General features: G+C 59.4%; 2 protein-coding genes and 1 long non-coding RNA gene across 15 annotated transcripts in view; 1 reads left to right on the top strand and 2 right to left on the bottom strand.

Annotated features, from left to right (window-relative positions):
- Positions 1 to 1,892, bottom strand: part of TNXB (tenascin XB) — a 59,090-nt gene extending 57,198 nt beyond the window's left edge. For all 9 annotated transcript variants that reach the window (XM_089334222.1, XM_089334223.1, XM_089334224.1 and 6 more), the window contains exon 1: positions 1,702 to 1,892. The gene's annotated coding sequence lies outside the window, so the exon portion shown is untranslated. The remainder of the gene's footprint in view (positions 1 to 1,701) is intronic.
- On the top strand, positions 964 to 4,975 carry LOC149126733 (uncharacterized). The gene is made up of 3 exons (XR_016234682.1): positions 964 to 1,076; positions 3,668 to 3,737; positions 4,317 to 4,975. It is a non-coding gene; the product is annotated as an uncharacterized LOC149126733 (long non-coding RNA).
- A 1,722-nt stretch (positions 4,976 to 6,697) lies between these two features.
- ATF6B (activating transcription factor 6 beta) lies at positions 6,698 to 16,844 on the bottom strand. 5 transcript variants are annotated; one of them, XM_089334234.1, is made up of 18 exons: positions 16,691 to 16,844; positions 16,248 to 16,327; positions 16,063 to 16,141; positions 15,736 to 15,827; positions 15,160 to 15,295; positions 11,156 to 11,241; positions 10,907 to 11,042; positions 10,693 to 10,824; positions 10,435 to 10,568; positions 9,693 to 9,878; positions 9,512 to 9,603; positions 8,933 to 9,112; positions 8,650 to 8,757; positions 8,434 to 8,515; positions 8,184 to 8,254; positions 7,893 to 8,004; positions 7,696 to 7,780; positions 6,698 to 7,307 (listed from the first exon to the last, which is right to left on the bottom strand). In XM_089334234.1, exons 1-18 carry the CDS (start codon positions 16,770 to 16,772, stop codon positions 7,093 to 7,095), a joined length of 2,088 nt encoding a protein of 695 aa, XP_089190360.1. In that variant the 5' UTR covers positions 16,773 to 16,844; the 3' UTR covers positions 6,698 to 7,092. The 5 variants fall into 5 exon arrangements, with proteins under 5 accessions (XP_089190360.1, XP_089190361.1, XP_089190358.1 ...); XM_089334235.1 differs by having other exon boundaries at positions 8,184 to 8,251; XM_089334232.1 differs by having other exon boundaries at positions 16,682 to 16,836.
- Positions 16,845 to 16,932: the final 88 nt, after the last annotated feature.

Raw genomic sequence — 16,932 nt, 5'->3', positions numbered from 1 at the left:
CAGCCCCCTGAGACCACACACCCAGAGCCTCCCTCCCAGCCCCCTCCCCTCCCCAGTCACCAACCTCTCTCTGATGCCCCCTTCCAACTAGTGAAGAATTCTGCTCTCCTGTCAGCCCTTGCAAGTGAAGAAGGTGGGTGTCTACTGGGTGTCCCCACGTTTCTTCTACTGCTGTGACTGGGGGGCCCCTGCAGGGGTGTGCTGGGGGGACACGGCCTCGCCCTCCTGGCATCCTTCCCATTGCTGGAAGACTGGCAGGGGTGGGGGCACCTTCCCACACTGTGACTCAGCTTCCCTGGTATTCAGTGTCCTGGCCAATCTTGACACTTTGCTCATCAGGGACTGCAGGTCCCAAGGGGTGGGGAGAGGGACTGGCTTCCATGAACTACATTCCAGGGTGGGGGGCTCTGCCCCTTCGGCCACACTCCCAGATGAACCTGGCAACGAGGGGGTGAAGGTAGAAAGTAGAAGGATTCTAGGAATGTGAGAAGAAGAAGAGCATGCCAGGGAGGAGAGAGTGTGACAGATAGTGGGTTCGAACCAGGTGGGCAGCAGGTGCCAAGGACAGGGAGTTGGGAGACCCAGATGCCCCTTATTCTGGAGAGCTTATGGGCTTGGAGAATGGAAAAGTTAAGAGAAAGGATTTCCGGACCCCCGTGGGAAAGGGTCAGGGGGTTAGTGAGAGGCAGGAAGGCTGGTTCAAGTCCTGTACGGAGGGGCCAGGACTTGAGCCCGAGGCAGTGTGAGGAGTGGAGGTGCCAGGTCCTGAGGGAGGAACCGGAGCGGGCGGGGCTGAGGTCCGGGAAGCAGAGGCGGGGCAGACGGCAGCTGTGGTGTTTCCGAGCTGCTTCCGAGGAGTTCCCTTCAGTTCCACTTCCAGTTGTTTCTCTGCCATTAAATTCTTTCCAGGCGAGATAAGGGGCCCGCCCGCCCCACCGGGGTGTGTCACGTGTGTCTGCGTGGTGGGGGGGGAGGTCAGACGGACAGAAGCAGGGGGAGCCTGGATGGGGACGGAGTCAAGTCGGAGCCCTGTGCCTTCCTGGGACGTCTCCCAGCCACGCTAGCCCTGCTGAACCGTGAGTCCCGGGCGCACTGCTCTCGGCCAAAAACAGTTTCAGGATCGTGCTCTGCACCTTTCCCAGACCCCAGCGTCCTGGCTGCCCCATTTCTGCATTTCCTGATGGCTCCAGACTCCCCAGACTCCCTCCCAGGTCCTGAAACTCAGGTGCTGCCACCTGCGGAGCTCCCGCTGGCACCTCCTGCCCCGGCACTTGGAATTTCCACCTGCACTTCCCTCGCAGGGCTCAGCTGCCCCCCAGCTCAGCCTAGCCTGGCCCTCCCCCAGCCCCAGCACCTCTACAGCCCAGGGGCCATCTCACTGCAGCTGCCGCCGCCTTCCAGCCACCACCTGAGTCCAGAGTCCCTTGGTGTTTGTCCCTGACCCCTCTCAGGTGTGCGCATCTCATCCAAACTCTGGCGTTCTCCCGCCAAGACACACACACACACACACACACACACACACAGAGCCTGTCCTTCCAGACACACCCTCTGCAGGAGTCGTCCCTGTTGGCCTTCCCACCTCCTTTGAAGAGCAAGTCACTGCCCCAGGAGGCACTCTGAGCAGCCTTCCTGCTGTCCTGGGGACAGAAGAGAACCCCCTCGCCTCTCCCTGCTCGCGGATCTGGTCTCCCTGTTCCTTACCTGGGCAATGGGGCAGCTGCAGTGCCTCTGCACCTGCTGTCCCCAGTCCTGGAAGGAAGCTGTCTCAGGGCAGGGCAGGGCAGGCTCCCTGAAGGTCCCCCTCGCTTGTGCCCTGCAGCAGAGGCTCACGGAGCCCTGACCACGACTGAGCCAAGCTTGGATCTCGGCAGCGACACAGAGAGGGAGGGAGCCTGCAGCGAGCAGGGGGAGGAGAAGGGGAGGACCAGCATGAGGTCAGGGAGGGGAGCGGAGATAGGGCAGGTCCTCCCACCCCTGCAGGCCCTCCTGCACGCCACCCCTCCTCTCCTCCGGTCCCCTCCCTGTCTGTCCCCCCACAGCCTCACCTTGCTGGTCTCACCACCCCTGTTCTTCCCCCATCCCATAGGAAACTCCTTTCCCTCACCCTGCTTTCTGCCCAACTGGACAGTCTGTCCTCAGGCTGTTTCATGCTTCCCGACCACTTGCCCACCTGTCGCCCAGTTCTCTCCTCCCTGCCCACACCCTTTCTCAAGGCTGGCCCTTCTGCAGCCCTCTCCCCGGGCTCCCCATCCCTCACTCCAGCCACTGCCGTTCCAGCTGTTCCAGCTCCAGCGTGCTTCTCAATCCATTTGTCTGCCGCCCCACGCCTTCAGCCGTCTGATTTCCACCAGGCAGTGCAGGGCGGGGAGCAGAGGCGGGGGTGGGAGGCATCCTTGGGCCTGAGCCCCTCTGCCACGTGGAACCATCCAGGAACCATCCATCCTACGGCGCCCACCTGGCTGCCCCTCCCTGCCAGTTCTGCCCAGTCCCTTTCCTGTCCTCAATTCAGGATCACTGCTGCCTTTTCGTTCTTCCACCTCAGCAAGTTCCTAGAGAAACAGCAGGAGCAGCTTGGGCTGAACACCAGGACGCACACATCTAAGACTTGGGGAGGAATCTGGGGTTCAGGGGGACGAGGAAGGCAAGGCTGAAGGTTAGGAAGAAAGTGTAGGGATGACAAACGAAGGAGGCAAATATGGGGTGGGGTCCACACATGGAGGGGTGAAGCTGCAGGGGGCAGGAACGCAGTGGGGAGAGAGTGAGGGGTTGCACAAAAAGAGCACGTTGGTCTCAGGCGGTGAAAGACCCAGGGGACGGCAGACAGGACGGCTGGGGAGGCAGGCACAGATCATGTGTCTGTGGGGGTTTCCTGCAGCCTCATTTTTCCACCACTGCCCTCACAGGGGGCTCCACACTGAAGACTGAGTTCTTCCTGCCCCACCACCACCTCACCACCCGGGTGCCCTTGGCCAAGACACAGGCGATGGGGAGAGGGACAGGAAGGAGTCTCCATGTGCCTGATTCTGCCAGCTGGGTTAGGGCACAGCTGTCTACATCCACAGCTCAGGTGTGCCAGTGCTTCTGGGCAGGGCGTGTGGCTGGGGCAAGATGCCGTGTTAGATCTGTGTGGCACACATGGGCTCTCGCATGGGTGTCCCCGTGTGTCCATGTCTGTATTTTTCCTGGCTTTGATGGAGACAATGAAGTCATCATGTTGGACAGAGCTGGGCTCTGCTTCCTTCCTCTGCCTTGGCCTGAAGCCCCCAGAACCAGGGGGTGGTAACAGCCTCCCTCGGACCTCCTGATAGGGGCTTGGGGGACAGAAACCGAAAAGGTGAGGGTCTCGAGACCAACACACGGGAGAGCAGACCACACGGAGCAGGTATCTGTTCCACGGCCACGGCCACTTCCCCCCATGCCCTGTCTTGGCTTTCTTGTTTGGGAAGTATGGTCATCGTAGGTTCATGTGACCCAGACTCTGGTCAGAAGCAAGAGCCGGAGGATGGCCCCAGAGGCTTTGGAAGCCGCTGCTGAGGACTGGCTGCTGTGGGGGGTGGGGTCTCAGAGCGGAACGGGGCACAGCATTTCTGGAAACCCCCAGACACTTGACAGATTTCAAGTTCTGAAGTAATCACTGCTAACACTGGGTTCACCTCTCGGTTTCAAGGTCTCGGTGGAACTTGTGCCTTCTACATGTCTGCATCTCATCAGGAGAGCACCGAGCCTGCGCCGTGCAGGTGCGCCAAGGGCTCATCAGCAGCAGTAGAGAGAGCACTGGGAGGGAGTGTGTCTAGTAGGGAGCCACAGGCGCGAGGCTCTCCCGAGGGTTGGTGGGAAGGTCCCAGGGCCGTCCAGGACTGTCATGCACTCTGGCTGTTCTCTGGATCCTCGGGACAAGGGTCTTCAGCTCGGACCTCCACCCTTGAATGATCTTCCAAGTTGCTGGCCTGACTTCAAGAGGCTGAGGGATAACAGATGCAGAAAAGAAGAAACAGAAAGACAGGGCGACCGGAAGGAACAGCAGCGTCAGGGCAACTGAGGGCGAGGACCTGAGGGATAAAGAGGGGAACGAGGAGAGGCCGGGGGGCTGCGGTCCAAGCACGCGGTCCCAGAGAGGGCTGAGACACACACAGTTGTGCTGGGCTTCCGTTGACAAGCAGTTTTTATTAATCCCGCTGTGCGCTGAGCAAAGAGCAGCTCCCAGGCATTAAGTGGCTCATCCAGGGCACTTTGCTCGTGGTGGCGTGGTGGGGACAGGGATCTCCCCAGGCTTGCTGGTTTCAAAGCCTGTATTCTCTCCGTCCTCCCCACAACAGCGCCGGGAAAGGAAGGGATTGAAGACAGCAGACACACAAGTGAAGTGGCTCCCGGAAGGGCTCTGCGGGGAGAAGGCTGTAGAAGCTGACTGCCGGAGACCTGCTCTGCATCGAGTTATAGTGTGGTCTCAGAAGAAATTAACACAAGACGGCTGTGTGGGGGGTCTAGAGGAGGTGGACGGAAGAGAGCACAGCACCAGCAGGCAAGGGCGACACGGGCGAGAGGGTCACAGGAAAGCTTGGACCTGAATGGACCCCGCAGAACTCCCTGTCTAGAGACATGGGTGTGGGGCAAAGGGAGGGGGAGGACATTGCTATCTCGTGACAAAAGAAAGTCACACAATTGTTTTCCTCTGCGCTCTGGGCCGGGTGGGCGCCTGTATTTACCAGAGGGACTGAGGTCGCTGTGGCAACCACACATCTGGGCCCCGGAATCCAGATGTGCTGCATCCAGAAGCCATAGCAGAACGATGAGGCAAACATCATGCTCCCCAGCACCGGCCCCCGCAGCTGGGACGAGGACAGGGGATTGGCGTGGGGAAGTGAAGGGAGCAGGGGGAGGAAGGAGGAGAAGACGGGCTGGGGAGCAGAGGGGAAGCGATGGAGGGACCAGGATGTGGACAGAGCAGTGGGAAGGAAACAGAGGGGTGGCCAGAACCAGGGAGGAAGAGCAGGAAGCAATGAGAAGACCCAGACAGGGACAGGGAGGGAAACAGGCAAGAAGAAACCGACCCAGAACAAAGCTCCAGGCACACAGCTGTGATCAGCTGTGGGGGTGATGGTAGAGTGTGAGGAAAGGAGTCGGGAGGGACGACGGGGCAGGGAAGACGGAGCCCAAAAGGCAGGGATCCCCAGGGTCCCTCAGGACAGGGAGGAGTCGCTGAGGTGACCCTGGGTGGGGTGTGGCCAGAGGAATGGAGAGCCACACAGGCCTGGGGGTGGCAGCCCAGGGCCTGCCTTCATTCCCTGCAGAAGACCTGTCTCCACATCTCTCTCAACACTTGCTACCAATCTGCTCCCTTGATCGGAAGGTCTGACCCCAGCTTCACACAAGGGTGCCGGCTGTCTGTCTCTGGCCAGTCCCCGAGGTACAGAGAGCCCCTGGGATGGGAGGCAGGCACTTCTAGCACTTTCCCCGAGTGGGAAGTGTCCAGACGGACACAGAGCAATGGGAAAATGAACAGTGACGGACCCAGATGGGATGAAGGTGGAACAGATGGAAACGGACAGTGTAAATGGCAGGGAAAGTGAGGGCTGAGGAAAGGGGTCTACTGTGCCCCGGCGCTGCAGCCGCCACCTCTCAGCCTACGTCACCGAGGAAGCTGGGGGAGCATCCCACTTCACAGGCGAGGGAACGAAGGCTCGGATGTTTCAGGATACCCACTAACAGAAGGCAAGGCAGGGCAGCCAGCTCAGGTGAACTGTTCCCTAAGCCCTAGTTCTCACTGCACGTACTACCCGGAGAGTGCTGGCTACGGTTCGTGGGGCCCTGGGACAGGAAGCCTGGCTGAGGAGCCAGGGCTGCCCTCTGGAGGGAGGAGAGGTCTAGTTCCTGGGAGCCCCAGTTCCAGGTTGCCATGGCCACCGGGTCTGTTTTCACCCCAAACACAGTAAAGGCCGGCTGGGGGGTTGTGGGGAGAGTCTGGCCGGCCACGTGAGGTTCCTTCTCCCTTCTTCAGGCCTGGGCTTATGGCCCGGGCAGCCCCTGTCCAGTCATCCGGGCGTGGAGCCCAGGCCCGGCTCACACCCTCCAGCTGACCCAGGCCGCTCCTGCAGGGTCAGGCCTGAGGCACCGCTGGACGGGGTTCCCTCCAGCTTGGGCTGAGCCTCAGTCTCTCACTTCGACCGGCTGCCTTTCCTCTGAATGAAAACGCACGCCTGTTCTGCCTGAGTGGATTCTCGGGGCTCAGTCTCCTCCATTTTAGGGAGAAGAGGATGTCTTGAAACACCCTCTCCCTCCCTCCCGAATACCACCCCTTCCCCACTGCGGCCCCTCCTGCAGGGCTGCGAGCCAGCTGGCCCCAGCGCTCCTTGTTTGTGTGAGCTTCTCATCCTGGAAAGCAAGGGAGAGAGGGAGGGAGAAGCTGCGGGGGAGCGGGGACGCAGGCAGGCCGCGCCCCCTGGCGGGCGTGGGGCTCCCCGGCCTTCCTGTTTACTGAGATCTGTCGTCTTACTGTCTCGCGTGGGGCAGCCCTGCTACACACAGACGTACCCCGGGGCGGCAGGGTGGGGCCGGGGGATGACATGAGGTCTGCGAGCCCACACCCACCCCACCCGAGGGCCGGCTGTGCCTCCAAGTGCTTGCTCCTTTGATGCTGGCCCTACATGAACCACTTGCCCCCACACGCCCCGTCCTGAGCCAGGAAGGCAGCCACCATTCCTTTGACTCCCTCCACGTTGTTTATTTAATAATAAAAAACAAGATATGCACACACGTAAACCCCATCTCCCTCCACCACCACCCCTCCTATATTCCCGGGAACTAGCTCAAAATGTAAAAAAAAATAAAATAAAAAATTCCCTTGTCCCACCTGGGGACCAAATCCCACCTCCACCCCGAAAAATGAGAAACCAAAGAATAGGGAGTCGCAGGGGCCCTCCCACCTCGAAACAGAACCTCACTGAACACTGTCCAAGAAGAGGCAGGGCCTGGGGCGCAGAGCAACGCCGGGAGCCTGTATTTTGAGAAGGGATGCGGCTGGGCCTCCTCAGCTGGGAGCAGGGCAGCCCCTCAGGGTCCCAGCTGCCCCCGTGCTCAGTCGGCGTGCGTGGAGGCTCAGGGGTGATTGAGGTAGAGGGGCGGGGGGGAGGCCTGTCGGGCCTGGCCGGCTGCCGACGCCGTGGTGTTGCCTGGGGCCTGGGCAGGCTGCTTGCGCAGCGAGGGGGGCACCGTGGAGGTCTTGATGTGAATCACCCTGGTGTCCATGACCTCGCACTCGATCTGCATCATCTCTTCATAGTCCCCGGAGGCTCCCCGACCCGACAGGGTCTCTATGAGAAGGGAGAGACAAATGGGGGCAGGGGGGTGTGAGAAAAGGTGAGAGGGGCAGGCCCACAGTGGGAGTTGCGTTGGGGATGGAGTTGGGTACAGGGAGGAGAGGGATAGGAAGCGAAAACGCCATTGGAGAGTGTGAGGTCAGAGAGAGGGCATGAGGAGGAAAGAGCAGGTAGAGCCTGCAGGTTCCCCCAGCCCCAACGCCCCAGCATCTCCGAGGGGAGGGGCCCACACGCTCCTCTTGGCCCATCGTGTGTCCTCTTGCCCACTTGAAGCTTTCTCACCTGGGAGCCACGCCCCCTGCCCTCAGCCCCCCTTGCTGGCTCTCCCTGTGAGAATGCCCCCTGCCCCATCCTCGCTCTCAGGCCCCCTCCCCACGATTACCGTTGGGGGCCATGGCAGGCATCACCAGGGACATCTTAGGCCGGGAGGTCTTGTTGTGGCTGATGGCGGGCAGCAGCAGGTGGTCCTGAGACACAGGGGAGGAAAAGATGCCGCAGCCCCTCCCCCAATGCGGCCCCACTCAGGACAGGGTGTGCAGAGCCCAGGGTCGCAGGTGCGCGAGGGGAGCAAGGACTCACCCTTCGGAAGGAAACAACATAAAAGGTGTCTTCCCGCCGGTCGATGGCATCCAGAAACTCCGGCTGTGAGCGGTCGGGGCGGCGGTAGAGCTGCAGCTGGCCCTCGGAGTTCCTAGCAGGCGGGGAGACGGCATTTGGGAGGAACTAAGGCCCATGCCCTGTTCCCACTGGGGAGAGGGGGAAGAGGGCGAGAGAAAGGGAAACAGGAGACCCCCCGCGGGTGAGGGAGGCACAGGACGGCTCCGGGAAGCACAGCTCTTGAGAGCGGAACCCCATTTAACGAGCACTCACCTTTCTGGGGGGCCCAGGGGTTGGGTGGGGATTGTCCTAACTGGAGGCGATTTCTTCCGCGGCTGAGCCTTCTAGAAGGAGAAGTATCTAAGGATTTGGAGAGGGTGAGGGGAAAGGGGAAAGAGACAGACGGCCCCCTGGACGCCGACGCCACCTCATACCCGACCCTCTACTTCCCAACAACCCCTCACTGAAATGCCTGCTAAACGGCTTCGGGTGGCCTGTCTGCCACCGGCCCACCCCCTCCTACCTGTCTCTCCTGGGCCCTCTGAGGGGTCTTCCGCCGGCCTCTCTGGTGGCGCTGGACCCAGCCACTGAGCTCGTCGGCAAGCCTGGGGAAGCGCAGGAGCCATCACGACTCCGGCGGGGCCGGGACACCCACCTCCCTGGGCCGTACCCAGGAGGGTGAGGAGGAGGTGGGGGAGCCGGCGGCAGCGGGAAGGGGCCCTGGGCCTGAAGCCCCCACCTGAGGGACTCGGTGCGGTTGAAGTGCCGGCAGTCGGAGGAGAGGAAGAGCTGGTCCAGGTCTCTCAGCAGGAGCTCCTTGGTGCCCCCAGGGAAGGCGGTCAGGTTCCTGGAGTGGGGCAAGGCGGTGGGGGTGGGGGTGAGGGGAGGCAAGGGGAGAGAGCGCCCGGCGCTGCGTCCCCAGAGGAAACAAGGACGGCAGGACAGCAGCTGTGCCTGCCCACAGAGCAGCTCCTGGGGAGACTCACTCGTGCCCCCTAAAGGACAGGGCCCCCTCCCCTCACCTGAAACTGGGCTGGCCTGCAGGGCTGGCCTGGGGCTCCTCGGGGCCTCGGGAGGACCCCTGGGTGCGCTCGACCTCCTGCACTGGCTCTTGCTCCGAGAACTCCAGCAAGTGTCTCTGGGGCAGAGGCTGCTCCCTGGCCATCCGCGGAGCGGCGGGGGCTGAAGGAGGCTCATTGATGCTGGGGGCAAGGCAGGGCAGAGTGCGATAAAGGGTCTCAGCGTTAGTAAGAGGGAGAGAGCGAGGGCTCCGCACACAGACCGCGTGGCGTCCGGTCTGCTCCTAAACCCGAGTCTTCTGTGAGGTGGAACAAGAATGGCCCCCACCTCACAGGCCCCAGGGACACAGGAGAAAAAGAGCGTCCACCCGAGAGCCTGGAGCTCAGGAGCGCTTCACGGTCACCGCTGTCACCGGTGTCATCGCCATCGCCCACCCCAGGATGTGGCCTCCGGGGAGTGATGACGGAGCAGGGAGGGACTGGCCGGCCACCCCACCGCTGCTGCCAACACACAACATCCTGTGCGTGTGTGGGAGGAGAAAGCGAGGCAGCCGTGGGGCTGGGGAGTGAGGAGGGTCTCACCTGACAGGTCCAAAGTTGAAGGCAATGAAGAGAAGGAAGACCATGATGCAGACCACCTTCCGGTTTCCGGAGCCCAGCTTGAGCTCACTGTTCTAGGGAGCAGGGAAGAGACAAGAGACAGGCGTCACCCCACGCCCGTGGAGGCCACCTTCCGGGCGTCCCCAGGCCGGGTCCGCCCTACCTCGGCCAGCAGGGCCTCCAGCCGCCGGCGGAGGGCAGCGTTCTCCCGGCGCAGCTGCTGGTTGTCGGCCAGCACGGCCTGCAGCCGCGCCTCCAGCCCCTGCAGGTACTCCTTCTTCTTCCTCCGGGACTGGCAGGCCGATTCCCGGTTCTTGATCATCCGCTGCTGCCGCTTCAGCAGCTTCGCCTAGGCACCGGGGTGGAGTGGGGGGCACACATCAAGAGAATGAACGATGAGTCGGAGGGCGGGGCCACGCCCCCAGACCTGGGGACCAGTCAGCACAGGGCCACTCTCCTGCCTCTCTGACCTCCATCTGCACAGCCACGGATGGATCTTACCACAAAAACACTGAGGAGCCCTTCCCTGCGACTGTTCCTCAGAAATGGGGGAAGTCAGACTGCGGGAGGAGCTGCCTCTGTCCCGGGGGACCCCTCTCCTAGGTGGTCTTCCTTCTCAGTCCTCCTTTTCAGGGCCCCAAGCTTAACTTTGCTCTAATTAAAGAGGGTTCCTTCCCCCAACCACTGCCAAACCATGATTTCCCAAGACCACCCCCATTCCTTCCACCTGCAGTGAGAGCAAACCTAAGGACTGGAAAGTCACCCGCAGTCACTACTCAAACAGAAACAGGGATGCACTCTGACCCCCAGATCACATTCTGGGGCTGCCCCCTCACTTCTCCGCACGACAGACTCCCCCCCCCCCCCCCATCGCAAGCCCTGCTCCTCCCGTCCCCAGTACTGACGTCTACTTCAGGCGGGCAGGAGTTCCCAGGCATGGGAGCCGGGACGATGCTCTTCCTCTCAGGCCTTGGAACAGGGGGGACTGGCCCTTCAGGCTGGACTCGGATAGCACCCTGGATGAGGACAACTGGGGACACTGGGGCAAGAGGGAGGCCAGAGAGCTGGGAGTCAGGTGGGGTCCTGGAGTACACTGCACACCCAAGCACCCAAGGCTGGGAGCATGACAAGCTCACGCCCGCCTGTGTGCTTCCCTCGAGTACCTGCAGGTGGCTGGACGAGGGGCTGCAGGAGGACAGCGGTACTGGGAGGCACAGCTCGGGGTGGCATCGGGACAGTGGTTAGCACCACAGGTTTAGGCTGCAGCGGTGGCTTCCGGGGGGGTGGGGCTCTGTCTATAGCAAGGGGAGAGGAAGGAATGTCAGGACCACAGGCCGCTCACCAGGGACCCCAGAGTGGGGCAGGAGGCCCCAATACCTGAAGAGCCATCCGAGGATGGGCCCATGCTGATCTGGACAGCTCCAAATGAGGGCGCGGGCACATCCCAGAGCAGGCATCCTGGAGGCGACGGGGACTCCGTCTTCACCTCCAGCACCTCCTCTCCTAGGAAAGCCTGCATGGGCGTGGTGGAGGCGTGTCAGTCAGGAGGGGGTCGCGGAGGGGTCGAGGAAGGAAGGCGAGCACTCAGCCCGGCACCTGCGGGGAGGAGGGGAGGCTGGCGCTCACCTGGTGCGGGGTGTCTGCTGAGAGCAGGGAGGCCTCAGAGTGCACCGAGGAAGAGGGAGAGACAGGTTCTGTCTTGGTCTGGACGTCTGGGGGGTGGCAGGACGAGACAAAAAGCGGGGCGTCAGAGCCACAGGAAGGGGAAGAGATTCGTTAGGATGGGCAAATGGGTCCTTTCTCTCTGCACCTAAAAATGAGAGGATCGCGGCGCGAGGCAGGCAGTCCGGGAGGAAGAGCCACAGAGCGGCGCACCTGCCGGCTCTCCTGCCTCTCCTTCTTCAGCGGCTCCTCTCATTTCCCCATCGCTGCTCAGTTTTCCTCAGGGTGCCCTTGCCCTTCTGCGCTCCCCTCTTTCTTCCTCCTGGACCTTATCCATTCACACAGAAGAGGCCCAGGCAGGGGCAGTCTCCAGCCTGCATACGGCCCAACCTCCTAACTGGCTGGATTTCCAGCTCTTCCTGGCCGGGTGCATCCCCTGCTGTCCACTGCGAAGTCTGCAACTCCACCGACTGCTCAGCTGGGCCCCGGTCCTGACTCCCTTGCTGCTTGCTGGTCACTTCATTCTCAAGTCCAATTCAACCAGCCTTCAATGAGCCTCACTGCTTCTCCCTTCACCTGAATTCCCTTCAATGTCCGTCACACTCCTAGGCACCAATTCACAAAACTTCGGGCACCTCTGTCCTTCATTGCACCTGCTAAATCTACCTGTGTGACCTGCGGATCACTCCATGAAAGCTAATGCTTGGCCTTGTGGGAGTGAAATCAGACCTATCCGAGGGTCAGATTCAGCCCAGAGGTCAACAGTCCACTACCACTTCTGCTCCACGCTACTCATTTTGGCACTTAATTATGTGATTGCTAATACTGCTATTCTAAAACCTCAATGCAACTTGTGTTTTGAATTAGACAACAGTCATAGTATGAAAATCCCACAGGAAGGAAGAACTCTCCGAAAGCAAGGACTATGCTCACTCCTATCAGGGTGATGGGTACAGGGGCTGCTGTTGTAGACATCAGAATCCCATGTAAGCACCAGATGTAGCCCCAGCTACTCCATTTCTGATCCAGCTCCCTGCTGATGTCCCTGGGAAAGCAGCAATGATGGCCCAAGCACTTGGGCCCCTGTCACCCATGTAGGAGAGTCTGATGGAGTTCCAGGCTCCTGGCTTTGACTAGGCTAAGCCCTGGCCATTTCAAAACCATCTAGGGAGTGAACCAGTACATGGAAGATCATCTTCTTCCTTCTCCCTCTCCCTGGAGGTCTGCCTTTCAAAGAAAATATTTTTAAGAAATGATACTGGCTGGCGCCGTGGCTCACTAGGCTAATCCTCCACTTTGCGGCACCGGCATACCGGGTTCTAGTCTCAGTTGGGGCGCCAGATTCTGTCCCGGTTACCCCTCTTCCAGGCCAGCTCTCTGCTGTGGCCAGGGAGTGCAGTGGAGGATGGACCAAGTGCTTGGGCCCTGCACCCCATGGGAGACCAGGGGAAGCACCTGGCTCTTGCCTTCGGATCAGCGCGGTGCGCCAGCCACAGCACACCGGCTGTGGCGGCCATTGGAGGGTGAACCAACGGCAATGGAAGACCTTTCTCTCTGTCTCTCTCTCTCACTATCCACTCTGCCTGTCAAAAAAAAAAAAAAAAAAAAAAAAAAAAAAAAAAGGAAAGGAAAGAAAAGAAAAGGAAAGAAAAAAAAGAAAGAAAGAAATGATACTTAGGGGGCCAGCGCCGTGGCTCACTTGGTTAATCCTCCCTCCACCTGTGGCACCGGCATCCCACATGGGCACCGGTTCTAATCCCAGCTGCCCCTCTTCCAGTCCAGCTCTCTGCTGTGGCCTGGGAGGGCAGTGGAGGATGCCCAGGTGCTTGGGCGCCTGCACCCTCATGGGAGACCAGGAAGAAGCACCTGGCTCCTGGCTTCGGATTGGCCGTAGTGGCCATTTGGGGGGTGAACCAACGGAAGGAAGACCTTTCTCTCTGTCTCTCCCTCTCATTGTCTAACTCTATCTGTCAAATAAATAAAAATAAAAAATAAAAAAAAAGAAATGATACTTAACAATCTGCTGGATATAACCTCCAAATCCACACTCCACCCTTCCCTGCTCTGTTCCCAGCAAAGCCCAGGGAGAAAACCTGAAGGGAGCACATTAGTTGCCTCCCCAGCCCTCCAGCCGCTGGCCCAAGTCCACCAGCGACAGCACGTGCCAGGAAACCCGAAAGGCCCCTGAGACCAACAGCCAACAGGTACAACACTGCCCCAGCAGCTCCTGCCTTCGCAGGTGCTATCCTGCTAACAGAACCATTACCCGCCGGCAGCTGCCCGCGTCCGAAACCCAGGAGGCCACTCAACTCATCCACTCTACATCAGCCTTTCCCAAATCTGCCTTCTTCTTGGCATCAGCATCTTAATGAACAGCATTAGCCTCTTCCTTGGTCCTCCCGCTTCTCTGCAGTCCAAATTCTCAACTCTGCATGACCAGGGTCATCTTCTTAATCATGTTGCTCCCTTGCTTAATTCTTCCAAGACTCTCGATTGCTCACAGAATCAAAGCTGAAGCCCCTCCGCAAGACCCTGTAGCCTCCGCAGCTCCTTGCCATTCCCATACCCTCCTCACATGCAGAAACGCAGGATCCTCACACACACACACACACACACACACACACGCACACCTGCCGACTCCTTCATGCTCCACTGGCTAACTTCTATGTGTCCTTCAGAGACTCGGCTCAGGAAACCCTTCCTCCCGGAGCACGAGATCCAGCCCCAGTCTGGCTGAGGGGCCCTCGTAGGAGCTTTCATGGCCCCCTGACGACCACTCCCCTAGCATTATCCGACTGGTACTTGTGCTTCTTCTGCTACCCCACAGGACTCTGAAGTCAGAATGGTGGTCACGTCTTGTTCACCTTTATGTTCCCAGCACCCTGTCCAGGACCTGGCGTGGGAATAGGTGCTCAATAAATATTTATCAAATAAACACGTAATGGCAAATAAAGTTGAGAAAAAAAAATTTTTTATTTTATTTATTTATTTCAAGGACACAGGGACAGAGAAAAAAGGAGACACAGATCTTCCATCTGCTGGTTCACTCCCCAAATGCTCACAATGGCTTGGGATGGGTCAGGTCAATGCCAGGAGCCAGGAACTCCGTCCAGGTCTCCCATGTGGGTGGCAGAGACCCAAGTGCAGGGGCCACCTTCTGCTGCCTCCCAGGTGCATCAGTAAGAAGCTGGATAGGAAGCTGAAGTGGGACTGGACTCCAAGCAGTTGGGTATGAGATGTGGGTGTCCCAACCATTGGTTTAACCTGCCGTAGCACAATGCCCACCCCAAGTTGAAAACATTTTAAAAGTAGCACAAATAATGCTAACTGCACGACCTAGGAATTAGGTATATGGTATTCCAATGTTTCTGAATGGTCAAAAAAATTTAAAATAAAACCCTGAGGGGTGGAAGTACACAAATAAATATGCCCTAAACTGTCCACACGTTTGTTTGTTTTTTCCAATGTAAATTAGGGGCAAGTGTTCAGTGCAAAAGTTAAGACAGTGCTTTGGGATACCAGCATCCGGTATCAGAGCGCCGGGGTTCAAGTCCTGGCACTGCTTCCAATCCATCTTCCTGATAATGAGCACTGTGGGAAGCAGCAGGTAATGGCTCAAGTATTTAAGTCTCTGCCACCTACCAGGGAGACCCAGAGGTCTAGGGTCCAGGTTCAGCATTGGGTGGTGTGGACATTTGAACAGTGAACCAGCAGATGGAGGATCTCTTTCTTTCTCTGTCTCTGTCTGCCTTTCAAACACAGTGAAAATAAGTAAGATTTTCACAAATACAAACAGTAAGCCGAGAGACACAACAGGATTCTAGGAACAAGAAAGAAAAAGAAAACTCATTTCCCTCTGTTCAATGCTGCCTTCGCTGTGGGCTCCTCCAAGTCTCCTTCTCCTTTCTAGATTCTCTCCACCTGTCCCTTCCTCTTTCACCCTGGCGAAGCCTGGGACTTGGTGTTACCTGAGGGGTCATCAGAAGTGGAGCCCACATTGATCTGGACGATCTCAAATGGGGGTGCTGGATCATCTCCCAGGAGGCACAGCGGGGGCGCCAAGGATTCTGTCTTCACGTGCAGCACCTCCCCTACTCCTGGGCCCTGGGTGACAGTTGGGGTGGAGCAGGGTGAGAGAAAGACAGAACAAGAACAAGGTAGGTGTTGAGAGTACGAGCAAGAAGAAAGCTTTATGGAGCTCACAAACCACTATTTGACATTCTGGTCTGAATGGTACTAAGTGTCTCTGGCCCCTGTTCCTTCTCTCTTCCTGGGAGTGCTGAAGAAGTCGCAGGATTTCCAAGACTGGGCACCTGGGCCAGTCCAGGACTCTCAGCAGTGTCCAGCGTTCTTCTCCCCAGCCCCACGTTGCTGACTATTAAAAGACATCCTTTCCACCTGTCCACAACCAGAGTGGGGTGTGGAAAAGGATAGGCAGAAAAAGGCAAAGGCAAACCCCACCTATCGCTTCCTTTGCACCTGTTTGGGAAGGGAGCGGGGGACAGAGGCTCTGCCAGCGACCAGGGGGCGGGACAGGCTCTCACCTGGCCGGAGGGCTCCGTGGAGAAGTGTGATGACTCCGAGCTGAGAGAGGAGGAAGAACAGGGGGAGGACGGCTCAGACTTCACCTGAAGATCTGGAGGGAAGGGGGGTAAAACGTGTAACCAGCAAGCGGTCACCAAGAAGAGACGTGGGGGCCGCGGTGGGAGCTCCACCAGGGCGTCCTAGCGAGCACACGCCAGTGCGGGGGACTACAGGGAGAGAAGCGCACGCGCATTTATGCGGAGCAGGCACAGTAAGCAGGGGACGCGGGGGACTGCGTGGTTTCAGGGGACGGTGGGAAGATGAGGGTTTCTCAAAAGGCAGCTCACCCGGGAAGATAGGCAGAGGGTCCCAGGGGGGCTCAGGTGGGCTGGCATCCATCCCCACATCCAGAGAGCTGCTGTCAAACTGCACACGGGAGCAGAGCAGAACAGGAATGTAAGACAGAGGCCGGGCTTCTGGGACCTCTCCCACCCACCCACCCAGGGTTACAGAAAGTCCGGGGCAGCAATACCGGGACATCCTGTTCCGGGCAAGGAAAAAGCTGCGCCGGCTCGTCGGCCACTTCATCCAGGCCGGCGTACAAGGTGCTGTCTGCAAAGGAGTGCGCTGTCACGGGGGTCGCCGGCGCCCAGCCTACACGCCGCACACACTCCGCGCCCCATCCCTCATTGGCTCGGCTCGGCCAGACCCACTGCCCGCCCACTTGAAAAGTGATACAACCAAAGAACGTCAGCCCCTCCTTCCTCGACCCCGGAACAACTCGCCATTGCCCACGCTTCCCGACTCCCGCACCCCTGAGCGCTCAGCGAGCCCCCCCTGCTCCGCCCTCCTCCGATGGTGGACTCCGTGTTTGCCCTGCCTCCCTCTTGGGGCCTCCGCTTCCTTCCCGCTGTGTGTCCCAGGTACACAGTTTGCCATAGCTCTCTCCCCTCCCCGTGGCCTCACTCCGCAGACCCCAGTCCTCCGGGCTCAGCAGGTTGTCGGTGAAGAAACGCGTCGGGTCCGCAATCTCGCTGAGGAGCATTAGCTCCGCCATCTTCCCCCCGCCCCCCAACCATGAGACGGTTTCCAAGGCCCGCCTCTCCCCGCCGTCCGCCAATCAGCTGGGTGTTAAAGAAAAGGAGGCGTCCCGGAAGCTCAACGGACCAATAAGAGGCCTGCGTGCTGAGCACATGAGTCAATAGAAGCGATGACTA

Source organism: Oryctolagus cuniculus, chromosome 5 (genome assembly GCF_051225735.1).
Source record: "Oryctolagus cuniculus isolate XC-2025 breed Fujian yellow rabbit chromosome 5, ASM5122573v1, whole genome shotgun sequence".
Lineage (NCBI taxonomy): Eukaryota > Metazoa > Chordata > Mammalia > Lagomorpha > Leporidae > Oryctolagus > Oryctolagus cuniculus.
Note: the sequence above shows the minus strand (reverse complement) of the source record. Positions and strands in the feature narration are given on the sequence as shown.